Source organism: Heterodontus francisci, chromosome 4, assembly GCF_036365525.1.
Source record: "Heterodontus francisci isolate sHetFra1 chromosome 4, sHetFra1.hap1, whole genome shotgun sequence".
NCBI classification, from domain to species: domain Eukaryota; kingdom Metazoa; phylum Chordata; class Chondrichthyes; order Heterodontiformes; family Heterodontidae; genus Heterodontus; species Heterodontus francisci.
The window spans coordinates 140829610-140843848 of record NC_090374.1 but is presented as its reverse complement, the minus strand read 5'-3'; the positions used below and the strand labels follow the sequence as shown (position 1 = coordinate 140843848).

At 45.6% G+C, this 14239-nt stretch overlaps 1 protein-coding gene across 1 annotated transcript; it reads left to right on the top strand.

Moving 5' to 3' along the window:
* The first annotated feature begins 2444 nt into the window (after positions 1–2444).
* Positions 2445–3274, top strand: LOC137368826 (putative nuclease HARBI1). The gene is made up of 2 exons (XM_068029031.1): positions 2445–2747; positions 2843–3274. Exons 1-2 carry the CDS (start codon positions 2445–2447, stop codon positions 3272–3274), a joined length of 735 nt encoding a protein of 244 aa, XP_067885132.1.
* The last annotated feature ends 10965 nt before the right edge of the window (positions 3275–14239 follow it).

Sequence of the window (14239 nt, the reverse complement as noted above, 5' to 3'; positions counted from 1 at the left end):
TGCAAGTCAGGTGAATTCTTTAAAAAAGAATCAGGCCACATACAATAAGTTGAGAGGGGAGGTGAAGAGGAAAATAAGACCGATAAAGAGAGAATTTGAGAATAGAATGACAGTTAACATAAAAGGGAATTCAAAAATCTTCTACTGGCAAGTAAACAGTAAATGGGTAGTAAGAGGTGTGGTGAGGCCTATTAGCGTGATATTTGCTTAGAGACACAGGGCAAGACAAGAATATTTAACGAGTACTTTGTACCAGTGTTTACTAAGGAAGAGGATGCTGAAAAAATATTGGTAGAAGTGGATATGGTAGAGGTAATGGATGGAGTGAAAATTAATAGGAAGGATGCACTGGAAAGGCCAACTACGCTTAGAGTGGATAAGTCGCTGGGTCAGGATGGCTTGCATCTCAGGTTGCTAAAGGAAGTGGGGGTGCAGTTAGCAGAAGAACTTGCCATAATCTTCCAATCTTTCTTAGATACAGGAGAGGTGCCTGAGGATTGGAGACTGGCAAATGTGACATCCTTATTTAAGAAAGGGTGTAAGGACAGTCCTAGCAACTACAGGCCAGTCAATTTAACATCAGTGGTTGGTAAGAATTCAGAAACAATAAGCAGCGGGAGGTTTGCATTAATTATGGAGAGCCAGCACGGATTTGTAAATGGCAGATCATGCTTGACTAATTTTTTTTTTAGAGATATAGCACTGAAACAGGCCCTTCGGCCCACTGAGCCTGTGCCGACCAACAACCACCCATTTATACTAACCCTACAGTAATCCCATATTCCCTACCACCTACCTACACAAGGGGCAATTTACAACAGCCAATTTACCTATCACCTGCAAGTCTTTGGCTGTGGGAGGAAACCGGAGCACCCGACGAAAACCCACACGGTCACAAGGAGAACTTGCAAACTCCGCACAGGCAGTACCCAGAATCGAACCCAGGTCCCTGGAGCTGTGAGACTGCAGTGCTAACCACTGCGCCACCCACTAATCTATTTGAATTTTTTGATGATGTAACAGAGAAGGTTGATGAAGGAAAGCAATGGATGTTGCCAAAATGGATTTTAAGAAAGCGTTTGACAAAGTATCACACAAAAGGCTGGTTAACAAAATTGAGGCTCATAAAATAGGAGGGTGTGTGTCAGGTTGGATAAAAAAAATTGGCTTAAGGCCAGAAAACAACGATTCATGGTAAATGGTTGCTTTTCAGACTGGAGGATGGTAGACAATGGTGGTGCCAAGGTTCAGTGCTAGGAACACTGCTTTTGTTGATATATATTAATGACTTGGATATTGGAATACAGAGTAAAATTTCAAAATTTGCCAATGATACCAAACTTGGAGTTACGACAGACATTGAGGATGATACCAATTGACTGCAACAGGACATAGATAGGCTCGCAGAATGGGCAGACAAGTGGCAGATGGAATTTAATACAGAGAAGTGTGAGATGATGCATTTTGGCAGAAGAAAAAAGGAAAGGCAATATAGACTTAATGGTACAGTTCTAAACAGTGTACAGGGACAGAGGGACCTGGGGCTTCTTGTGCATAGATCTTTGAAGGTGGCGAGACATGTTGAGAGAGTTGATAGCAAAGCATATGGATCTTGGGCTTTATAAATGGAGATATTGACTGGAATTTTACATACCGTAATCGGGTCAGTTCGGAGGCGTCCGGGTGGTGAAATGGCGTCCGATGATGTCGGGTTGGGTCCCTGGCGTCATCACGCATAGACACCATTTCACGACCCAGGAAGTTGGGTGTGATCAAGTTGCCGCTTGCTGCCCGACTGCAAGTAATTTGAAGGTAATTATAGTCGTTGAAAACCCAATTGACTGCAATTTTACGTGGACCGTCCGATTTTACGACCATAAATTGGGTCACTGATCGTGTTGGGGACTCAGCAACTTAAAAAGGGCGGAAGGCAGGCAATCAGTGAAGGTGTTGGAAGTACAGCTTTTGATGTTGCTTAGCTGTGAGAGTTTTCATGTGTTATATAAATTGTAGACATTTGTAGCTTGTGCAGAGGGCTCCAACTGAGTCTGATTCACTGCAGCTCCGGACCTATCTGTTCTGAGTCAGTGAGTGGAAGGAAGGGGTTTGTGTGTACCTGTCCTGACAGCTGGAATCTAGTAACCAGTACAACAATGGGAATTTTGCATTCTGGAGGCAGCACTTCAGAGGAGGAGGACCATGCCCCAATCAGGAACAGTAAGACAGCTGGGCATGGGCTTGCACAACCAGCTGGTCAAGTGACTCCTCATTATGTGGGAGGGAGAGCAGGCAGCAGAGTCAGGCGAGAACAAACACATGTCAGGAGACGCGCCTACCCAACAGGCAGGGTATACTGACCACATGTGAGCTACCTGCACCTGTCGGAACGCTAGTGCAGAAGAAGGCTGCTCCTGTCACGTGTGACTGTGACATTTCTTTGCGAAATGGTGGCAGTGGACGTAGCCTCAAACTTCCTCGGTGGCCATCCAACGCCGGTCGCTCTAAAGGTGACCGTTGCTCTGAATGTTTATGCATGTGGCTCTTTCCAGGCTTCGACGGCAGACCTGTGCGGAGTCTCCCAAGCAGCTGCACACCACTGTATAAAGGTTGTGACTGATGCATTGTTCAGACGTGCTGACAATTTCATTTGTTTCAAAACGGACAACACCAGCCAGGCTGAAAGAGCAAGAGGAGTCAGCGCAATAGCTGGGTTCCCAATGGTTCAGGGTGTGATAGACTGTACGCATGTAGCAATTAGATCACCAGCAGGTTATTCAGGGACATTCATCAACTGAAAAGGCTTCCAGTCATTGAACGTTCAGCTTGTATGTGATCATCACAGGAGAATCATGCAGGTTTGTGCACGGTACCCAGGGAGTTGCTACATGTTGATGCATACATTTTCAGAAACTCTCAGGTGCTTGCTCTTCTCAGTCCCCCGGACAGACTGGAAGGTTGGATACTTGGCGACAGGAGTTATCCTTTGAAGGCATGGCTGATGACACCTGTGAGAATCCCAAGGGGCCATGCTGAGGAATGCTTCAATGAGAGCCATGTGGCCACCAGAGTGACAATCGAACAAATGATTGGCCTACTCAGGATGAGATTTAGGTGTCTGGACCGCTCAGGTGGATCACTGCAGTACGTGCCAGCACAGGCATCCAAGGTAATTGTCGTTTGCTGCGCCTTGCATAACCTGGCGATGGAAAGGGGAGACACCATTGAGGAGGTTCAAGGTAACCCTGAGGCGTCATCAGATGAAGATGGAATTTGAAGAGGACAATGGGCAACGCCCACATGAAGGCATGGGAGAGGAAGCAGAATGTCCTCTGGAATTAAGAGCAAGAGAGACCCGGGATGCCCTAATAGACAGGCGTTTCTCCTGAGAGGATTGTTACATGCAAAGATTTCACATTGTGCAAGCACTGAGCCATTGTGGGATTGCAAGAGGGGAAAGAGACACACATACATCCAAGGGAAGAGATGATCAGATTAAAAATAACATCATGTCATGATGAACCCAACCCGAGTGTGTGACATCTCATATATAATCGCTTGAACAGTGCAACGATGTCTAATGCTACCGCATGGATGATATATGCAAAGTTAAATGTTCAAAGCACAAATTTATTTACAGTGATCCAATTCAAATAAATAATCGGAAGGTAACCCAGTGAACTAGATGTGATGTTGCTGTGATTTCATAAAACGTTTGCATGTGCTCTTACATGTGGACGATCCCTCGCCACCAGACTCACCAGAGTCCGGTGGTTGATCGGGCTGCCGCCCTGCTCTTGAAAACTTTGGCGGATGTCCTCTGCCTGCTCATGGCCTTGCAGGTCACAGCATATCAGGGTGCTCATGAGAAATATCAAGAGCACCCTCTAACACCCTGGGAGTTTGCGGTTGACCTGTCAGTAGCGGAGGGAGCAAGTAGCTGCATGATGCATCAGGAGTGCCCTGAGAGGAGCTCCCACGTGCTATCGGCTGCTGCCCCTGTGCCCTCCTGAGGCTCAACTGGTCCTCAAAGCTGACCTCAGAGGGATCAGCAGCCTCGACCTGCTGCAATCGCATCTGAGTTTGTGCCCAGATGGCCTGGTCCAGGGAGGCTACACTTCCTGTGAGATCATGATTGGCTTCCCGTATTGGCCCCTCCACTGCAGCCGCCAGTCTGTCAACGGAGAATGCCAGATGGACAAATGCCTGAGAGTTTGCAGCTGACATGCCCTGGATGGAAGTTTCCAGAGTATGAACTGTGGTCCACAGCATCTCTGGCAACTCCGACAGAGGTCCATGAACCGCATGTTGAACCTGCAACATCTCCCGCCAAATGGATGCTCTCAGAGGCTCGTCATCAGCTTGTGGCTCTGCACTGGCCTGGCATCCCACACTCCTCTGAGTGTGTGAGGCATCGGCCGGTTCTGTCTCTGGTGGCTGGTCCAGCAACTGTGCTGTGCTAACACCCAAAAGTGATATCGTTTCCATGGAGACACAAATCCCAATCGTGGTGGAAGTCTCTGCACTGACGCTTGGTGAGGTGCGAAGATGTGACGGTGCACCCTCTGAGGCGATCTCCTCCCCTCCCAGAGGAGGACTGGTGAGCCCCCGAGACCCCCCTGGCCGCTGACGTGTTTCACCTGCAAGGAAATTCAGATTGATCAGTTTGATCAGCACCACAGATTACAGCACATGTCCCTTACTGCAGTTTGCACACATTTGTGTGAATCACCTTTTATTAGCACGCTTCAGTGCATGAGACAATCACCACTTCAACTGCCCCCCAAACCCCCCACCCTGCCTCCTTACATCCTCCCACCACAGTACAGGTCACTCACTCTGATGACCAGGGCCATCAACCTCAACATCTGCCACAGCATGTCCTCTGTCCTCCCCTGCCATCATCAAGGCATCCTCCTCCATACTGGTCAAATATGCCTGATTGCCCTGGCCACCACCGGTCCGGGACCACTCTCGGGCACTGTGAGCCCTCTTCTCCTATTTCAACAAGAACACTTAGTTTAGACATATGATTTGGTATCTCACACCCTCACCCATTGGGTTTGTTATTGCATTTCACCACTACTTCAATGCAGAGCCCAATTTGAACACCATGCATCCCAGAGCTGCCCATCTTTTTTCCCAATACAATGTAGCAGGCTCATTGCTGGTTTCCACCTTGCAACATTAGGACAGACTGAACCTTCCCTGACACATTCACAGTGAGACTAATGAGGAGTAGCCCTCACCCGGGCAGAGCGAAGCAGGTCATTGAGCCGCTTGCGGCACTGGAGCCATGTCCTCCGTACCACACAGCGGCTGCTGACCTCCTTGGTGACCTCCAGCCAGGCCCTCTTGGCCACTTCTGTGAGCCTTCTTCGGCCATCAGCGTTAAATAAAATATCATGCCTCGCCTCCCTGGTGCACGGTTCAAGGATGTCTCAGATCGGCTGCAGAACATTCTGAAGGGGGAGGGTGAACAGCCAGTTGTCGTTGTGCACATAGGCACCAATGATATAGGTAAAAAACGGGATGAGGTCCTACAAGCAGAATTTAGGGAGTTAGGAGCCAAATTAAAAAGTAGGACCTCAGAGGTAGTAATCTCCGGATTTCTACCAGTGCCACGTGATAATCAGAGTAGAAATGAAAGAATAGTCAGGATGAATGCGTGGCTTGAGAGATGGTGCAGGAGGGAGGGGTTCAGATTTTTGGGACATTGGGACCAGTTCTGGGGGAGGTGGGACTATTACAAATTGGACGGTCTACACCTGGGCCAGACTGGAACCAATGTCCTTGGGGGTGCTTTTGCTAACGCTGTTGGGGAGGGTTTAAACTAATGTGGCAGGGGGATGGGAACCAAATGAGGTCAGTAGAGAGTAAGGATGTAGTAACTAAAGCCTGTAAGGAACTAGATAATGAAGTCAGCGTGACTAAGGGAAAGAGTAGGCAGGGAGCAGATGATGAAAGCAAAGGGACTGGTGGTCTGAGGTGCATTTGTTTTAATGCAAGAAGTGTAGTAGGTAAGGCAGATGAACTTAGGGCTTGGATTAGTACCTGGGAGTATGATGTTATTGCTATTACTGAGACTTGGTTAAGGGAAGGGCATGATTGGCAACTAAATATCCCAGGATACCGATGCTTCAGGTGGGATAGAGAGGGAGGTAAAAGGGGTGGAGGAGTTGCATTACTGGTCAAAGAGGATATCACAGCTGTGCTGAAGGAAGGCACTATGGAGGACACGAGCTGTGAGGCAATATGGGCAGAACTCAGAAATAGGAAGGGTGCGGTAACAATGTTGGGGCTGTACTACAGGCCTCCCAACAGCAAGCGTGAGATAGAGGTACAAATATGTAAACAGATTATGGAAAGCTGTAGGAGCAACAGGGTGGTGGTGATAGGAGATTTTAATTTTCCCAACATTGACTGGGATTCACTTAGTGTTAGAGGTCTAGATGGAGCAGAATTTGTAAGGAGCATCCAGGAGGGTTTTCTAGAGCAGTATGTAAATAGTCCAACTCGGGAAGGGGCCATACTGGACCTGGTGTTGGGAAATGAGCCGGGCCAGGTGGTTGACGTTTCAGTAGGGGACTACTTTGGGAATAGTGATCACAATTCCGTAAGTTTGAGAATACTCATGGACAAAGACGAGAGTGGTCCGAAAGGAAGAGTGCTAAATTGGGGGAAGGCCAACTATACCAAAATTCGGCAGGAGCTGGGGAATGTAGATTGGGAGCAGCTGTTTGAAGGTAAATCCACATTTGATATGTGGGAGGCTTTTAAAGAGAGGTTGATTAGCGTGCAGGAGAGACATGTTCCTGTGAAAATGATGGGTAGAAATGGCAAGATTAGGGAACCATGGATGACAGGTGAAATTGTGAGACTAGCTAAGAGGAAAAAGGAAGCATACATAAGGTCTAGGCGGCTGAAGAAAGACGAAGCTTTGAAAGAATATCGGGATTGTAGGCACAATCTGAAACGAGGAATTAAGAGGGCTAAAAGGGGTCATGAAATATCTTTAGCAAACAGGGTTAAGGAAAATCCCAAAGCCTTTTATTCATATATAAGGAGCAAGAGGGTAACTAGAGAAAGGATTGGCCCACTCAAGGACAAAGGAGGAAAGTTATGCGTGGAGTCAGAGAAAATGGGTGAGATTCTAAACGAGTACTTTGCATCGGTATTCACCGAGGAGAGGGACATGACGGATGTTGAGGTTAGGGACAGATGTTTGATTACTCTAGGTCAAGTCGGCATAAGGAGGGAGGAAGTGTTGGGTATTCTAAAAGGCATTATGGTGGACAAGTCCCCAGGTCCGAATGGAATCTATCCCAGGTTACTGTGGGAAGCGAGAGAGGAAATAGTTGGGGCCTTAACAGATATCTTTGCAACATCCTTAAACATGGGTGAGGTCCCGGAGGACTGGAGAATTGCTAATGTTGTCCCCTTGTTTAAGAAGGGTAGCAGGGATAATCCAGGTAATTATAGACCGGTGAGCCTGACGTCAGTGGTAGGGAAGCTGCTGGAGAAGATACTGAGGGATAGGATCTATTCCCATCTGGAAGAAAATGGGCTTATCAGTGATAAGGCAACATGGTTTTGTGCAGGGAAGGTCATGTCTTACCAACTTAATAGAATTCTTTGAGGAAGTGACAATGTTGATTGATGAGGGAAGGGCTGTAGATGTCATATACATGGACTTCAGTAAGGCGTTTGATAAGGTTCCCCATGGTAGGCTGATGGAGAAAGTGAAGGCGCATGGGGTCCAGGGTGTACTAGCTAGATGGATAAAGAACTGGCTGGGCAACAGGAGACAGAGAGTAGCAGTGGAAGGGAGTTTCTCAAAATGGAGACGAGTGACCAGTGGTGTTCCACAGGGAACCGTGCTGGGACCACTGTTGTTTGTGATATACATAAATGATTTGGAGGAAAGTATAGGTGGTCTGATTAGCAAGTTTGCAGACGACACTAAGATTTGTGGAGTAGCAGATACTGAAGGGGACTGTCAGAGAATACAGCAGAATATAGATAGACTGGAGAGTTGGGCAGAGAAATGGCAGATGGAGTTCAATCAGGGCAAATGTGAGGTGATGCATTTTGGAAGATCCAATTCAAGAGTGAACTATACAGTAAATGGAAAAGTCCTGGGGAAAATTGATGTCCAGAGAGATTTGGGTGTTCAGGTCCATTGTTCCCTGAAGGTGGCAACGCAGGTCAATAGAGTGGTCAAGAAGGCATACGGCATGCTTTCCTTCATCGGACGGGGTATTGAGTACAAGGGTTGGCAGGTCATGTTACAGTTGTATAGGACTTTTGTTTGGCCACATTTGGAATACTGCGTGCAGTTCTGGTCGCCACATTACCAAAAGGATGTGGATGCTTTGGAGAGGGTGCAGAGGAGATTCACCAGGATGTTGCCTGGTATGGAGGGCGCTAGCTATGAAGAGAGGTTGAGTAGATTAGGATTATTTTCATTAGAAAGACGGAGGTTGAGGGGGGACCTGATTGAGGTGTACAAAATCATGAGAGGTATAGACAGAGTGGATAGCGAGAAGCTTTTTCCCAGAGTGGGGGATTCAATTACAAGGGGACACAAGTTCAAAGTGAAAGGGGAAAAGTTTAGGGGGGATATGCGTGGAAATTTCTTTACGCAGAGGGTGGTGGGTGCATGGAACGCTTTGCCAGCGGAGGTGGTAGACGCGGGCACGATAGCGTCTTTTAAGATGTATTTAGACAGATACATGAATGGGCAGGAAGTAAAGAGATACAGACCCTTAGAAAATAGGCGGCAGGTTTAGATAGAGGATTTGGATCGGCGTAGGCTTGGAGGGCCGAAGGGCCTGTTCCTGTGCTGTAATTTTCTTTGTTCTTGTTCTTTGTTCCACTGCTTGGAGAAGGACCTGCAAGAGATTCCTCTGAGAATCTGGGGGCTCTGATGAAACTTCTCCCCACCATCAATCTGGATTTCTTCTGCTGCCTGCAAATCTCTTCTTCTTTCCTGCTCCTGGGCACAGTCTTCCCTAACTTCTTGACTTTACAGTCAGTTGGTCAGCTCGAAAGTTCCCACAGTTACTGTCACAGCTCCTCCTCCGATGTACTCCCCTATGCAGCTGCTCAATTGCATTGCTGTAGGCCTGTTTAAAGACCTTCCATTGGCCCCGCCCCCAAATCTGCTGATTGACCCGCCCGTGTGCGCCCTGTCGAGTGCCGAATACGCCAAGGGGCCTCTAATTGGCTGCCCCGCGCGTGATGCCGGTGGGCAGCGGCGCAGAGCGGATTCGGGTTACTTGGCCGCTTCCGCCCCGTCTGCCAAGGAGTTGCTGGGAGCCAAAAAATTTCGGCCATTGAGTACAAAAGAAGGGAAGTTATGCTGAACCTTTGCATAGGTTTGGTTAGGCCACAAATAGAGTATTGCATTCAGTTCTGCTCACCACAGTTTAGGAAGGATGTGAGGGTCTTTGAGATGGTGCAGATTTACCAGAATGCTTCCAGGGATGAGGGATTTTAGCTACAAGGTTAGGTTGGAGAAGCTGGGGTTGTTCTCCTTTGAGCAAAGAAGACGGAAGTAAGACTTGATATAGGTGTGCAAGATTATAAAAGGTTTAGATAAGGTAGACAAAGAAAAGCTGTTCCCATCAGTTGACTAGGTAGCACAGATTTCAGGTTTTGGCCAAGAGATGCAGGGGGGTATGAGGAAGAGCTTTTTTTATGCAGCAGGTGGTAATCACCTGAAACTCGCTGCCTATAAGGATGATGGAAGCGGAGATGATGAATGATTTCAAATGGAAATTGAATGGGCACTTGAGGGAAATAAACCTGCGGAGCTACAGGACTAGAGCGGGGGGATGGGACTTATTGGAATGCTTTATGGAGAGCCAGCATGGACTCGATGGACTGAATAGCCTCCTTCTGTGCAATAGTGACTTTAGAGCTCGATGATCTATACTGAGAAAGGAACATAAGTATTTCAAAATAAATTATTGTTGCATGTATTTTGGGGGATCAGAATTGCTGCCATTTCTGTTGCTTTTTTTTTGCAGCTGAATTTGCAATTAATTACCTTAAAAATAATTGGGGTGGATCATCTTAAATGTCCTGTAATAATGCTTGTTCATTTAAATATAATTCAGTGAGATGAAAGTTACTATTGGTGACAAATAATAGACCTAAAATAAATGGGTAATGCCTCTGTTAAAACAGCAGATAGAGGAATTTCCTGTGAAGGTACTAAATGTGAGTATGATTATGTCACAGACATTAATCCCTAGTCTTTTATCTTTTATATTTTACAATTGGTTTGGCACAATAGATCACTACTGAGCTTTAATGTTGTGGAGTCTCACATTCATAAACATTTTGTAGTGGCATAAAGAAACACTGTTGAGGGAGATATTTGTTCTAACACTGACATGGAAACAGAAATACATAGGTTCAGGGTTTCCCTAACAACAGTAACAATTTGCATTTATATCGTACCTTTAATATGGATAAACATCCATCATGTATTTACAGCAAAAAGCTAGCTTCTGTTATCATACCCAGGCTGTGCCTTCATACATATCATGAGTAGGTGCCATTGGTTAACTAATGCTTCTTAATCACAGTATACCCCCAAGAGACCACAAGGACTGACGGTTGCATTCTCTTGGCTGTTCTGAAAGGTGGTAAACACCATGGGGCTGAATTTTACCAGCACTCCGACGTCGGGGGTTCTGGTGGGGGACCTGGAAAATCCTTCCAGGAGAGGCCCACCACAGCCCCCAACGCCAGAAAGGCTCTGCCACATTTTACCAGCAGCGATGAGGCCTCGGGGTGAACCCCCGCCGCTCGGCTGCGGAGCCTTAATCTCAATATGCTAATGTCATTACAATAAATGAATAATCACCTACCTGGTAGCGACAGCCATCCCAACCGTGACACTGGTGGGGAGAGGGGAGAAGTGAAATTCTCAGGGCAGGGTGGGGGGGAGCGGTGAGAACTATTGTTATTGGTTGTGGGGATGATGGGAAGGGGTTGAGAGTCAAAGGTGCTGAAGTCGGTGGTGGGGGCGGGGGGAGCGGGGAGTTCAGAATATCAAAAGGTGTTTTTTGGGGGGATATTTCAAGTTATTAAATGAAGACTCAGCAGGGGGGCGGCGGGGGGGGGGGGGAAAGGGGAATCAAAGTAAAAGTTTTTTTTTTAAACGGGACCTTTAAAACTTCAAATGAGACTGAAGGGCCTGAAGACTTTTAAAAATGGCGCCAGCACCTGCGTGGTGGCACCGGACGCCGTTGCTGGGGGCGTTGGTACAACTCCCTTTACGTCATCAGGGGCAGCCGTTCTACCCAATCCATTTAAATGAGACCCCGCGTGAAATATCGCAGGGGACTCAGTGGCGCACAAGTCGCGCATGCGCAGTGGCATATCGCTGCCAAGAAAAGCAGTGAGCTTATAAAATTCAGCCCCACAACACTAGACCAATGCATAAGGCTTAAACTAATATTCAAATTAATTCAACTGTGAGATTGCATACTGAAGCAAAATGCCACAGCAAGAAATTAATAAAATAAAATATTAGATCTTCACATTATATAAATTGTTTCAGAACAAGAAAAGTCCAAGATCTTCAAAATTCTTTTCAGTAAATTGATGACTCTACTGTTAGCTACATTATGGTGTACAGGAAGTGAAAAATCAGTGAACCGGAGATGCTTGCTTTCCTTCACTTAGGTTTGTCTGTATTTTGCTGGTAAAGCAAGCTTATTGTCCTGCACAGTATTACAGTATTAACCATTTCTAGCTTAAGTAGACAGGATGTGTGCAATAGTCTCCTGACCAGTTGATGACTTGTTTGTTTTCAACACCTGCTGATCATAAAAACCATATTCTGTGCAACTGTCAAATATCTGTCAATATTCTTGATAATGCAAAAGCCAAATCCTTTTAGAACTAAGCTGCCTTACTGGTTCAGCTATTTAAAATGTGTTAATTTCTCTTTAAACTTATATGCTTTAACACTTTCCAGCAAAAGAAATAATTTGTATGTCTGATTGGCATGAGCTAAAATCTACACATAACATACCCGTGGTGCTTCACAGGACCATTAATTTGATTAACATGCAGCTTAAGGTGTGCATCTTGGCTGATTTATAGATCAAATTGCTAAGTCTGTGCCTCATAGACTACCGGACTCTGGTCTTCATTTTGCAGTTCAATAAGGAAAGATAGTTTCCATTTTCAATTAAGTTACTTACGGACAAAATAGCACAATTTTACAGAAATTTCCCCTATATTCCCATCTTTCTGATGGGATATTAAACTGAGGCTCTGACTGCCCTTTCAGATGGGTATAAAAGATTCAATGCACTAATTCGAAGAAGGTCAAAGGAGTTTTTCATGTTGGCCTGGCCAACATCTCTCTCTCAACCAACATCAAAAATAGATTATTAAGTCATTTATTTATTGCTGTTTGTGGGATCCTGCTGTGCATCAATTGGCTGCCGCAATTCCTACATTATGAAGGTGACAATATACTGATACAGAGACAACATTGTTGCGCCTGGTTCACAGGAGTTGGAGATAGCCTTTGGACATGGATTGGAATTGGTTGATATGTAGGAGACAGAAATGGGGATAAAGAGAATATATGCAGGTTTGCAGGTGACACAAAGGTCGTAGGAGCATTACATAGTGAAAGTGGGAGGGGATGCTACAAAGTGTCATGGACAGACTAAGTGAGCGGGAAAAAACTATGGCAAACAGCAAAAAGAAGTGTGAGGTCATCCACTTTGGACTCAAGAAAGCTAATTCAGGGTATTTTATGGAAGGTGATAAAATAGGAACTGTAGAGAAGCAAAGAGATTTGGAAGCCCAAGTACTCAAATTATTAAAAGCCACTGAAAAGTGCAAAATCAATCAAAAAGACAAATGGAACGTTTGCCTTTATCTCAAGGATACTAGAACATAAAGGAGAAGAAGTTATGCCAGGTTATTAGGTCAGACCTCATCGGGAGTATCACGCTCAGTTTTGAACACCTCAGGAAGGATATACTGACCTTGAAAGGGGTGCAGCGCAGATTCATTCGAATAATGCCAAGATTTAGAGGGTTAAATTGACAGTTAAAAATGCAAATGTTGTATTTGCTAACATCTAGCAGCCAAAAAAAAGACATTGGTTCTGATACTCCTGGGCACAAATGCAGTGAAGCAGAACACCTAACCCCTAACCCCAGTCTGGAGATCCCATCATACATTCCAGGGCTAGGATTATTTGCATAGTTAATGTGGCACATGTAGCACCCATTCCAGCCCAACCTGATCTGCCCTTGTAAGGCATGGATTATACTGCCCTGCCTGAGGCCCCCTGGGGCCTACATGACCAAATAACTTATTTTCCTGGTTTTCAGTTCCCACTTGAACCATTCTGTCAAGAAACAAGATAAAATTCAATTCTGAGATTAATCACTATATTCTCATGAAGGTTTGGATTCCTCAGAAGGCCTTAAGTTGATGTGATTTCCACTTCAATGTAGACCTCGATGTTCCTCCATTTTGAGATGCCTTCTGAAGAGGTTTATATATTTTGAAAATAAACTGTTGCCACAACTGACAGGCCACCACTGTGGAGGGGGAAACTCTTCCACAGGATGGCCTGCAGCCACTACTGTAGCCCGCTGAAACCTGCAACTCCAGTGGTGGTGGGTGTTGTGTTACGACCTTAACATTGGACCACCTTGAGAACTGTAAGAGAAGATCACCAGAGGAAGTGATGTTGTGTCACACATGACCGGTTAGTTGTGGGTGTAACCCAACTGAGTGAGATGCATTTAGATGTAGTATGTGAGTAACTGTAACTATATATATATATATATATATATATATATGTTCTTGTTAAAGTATAATAAAACCCACTTTTTCTTTGGATATTACTTGTAGTCCGTGGAGTTTTACAATAGATCACACATGAAGGAAACAAGTAATATCACATGGTGGCAACATTTGGGATATATGTTTTCTAAAGACCAGCAAATATCACAATGTGGCAATGTATGATTTTTTCTGAAGGACACACTAAGACAGAGCAAAGAACAGTAGATTGCCTACTTCGAATGGCTGAAGATCCTGGAGACCAGCTGGTAGGAGACCCCACAATACTGCAGCAAGCTGAGACCACAGATAGGATCCTGGGAGGTGCTGAAACTCTGACAATACAGTAGGAAATTTACCAGGAGATTGGAGCTTTCATCTAATCTGGCATGGGTCAAAAAAT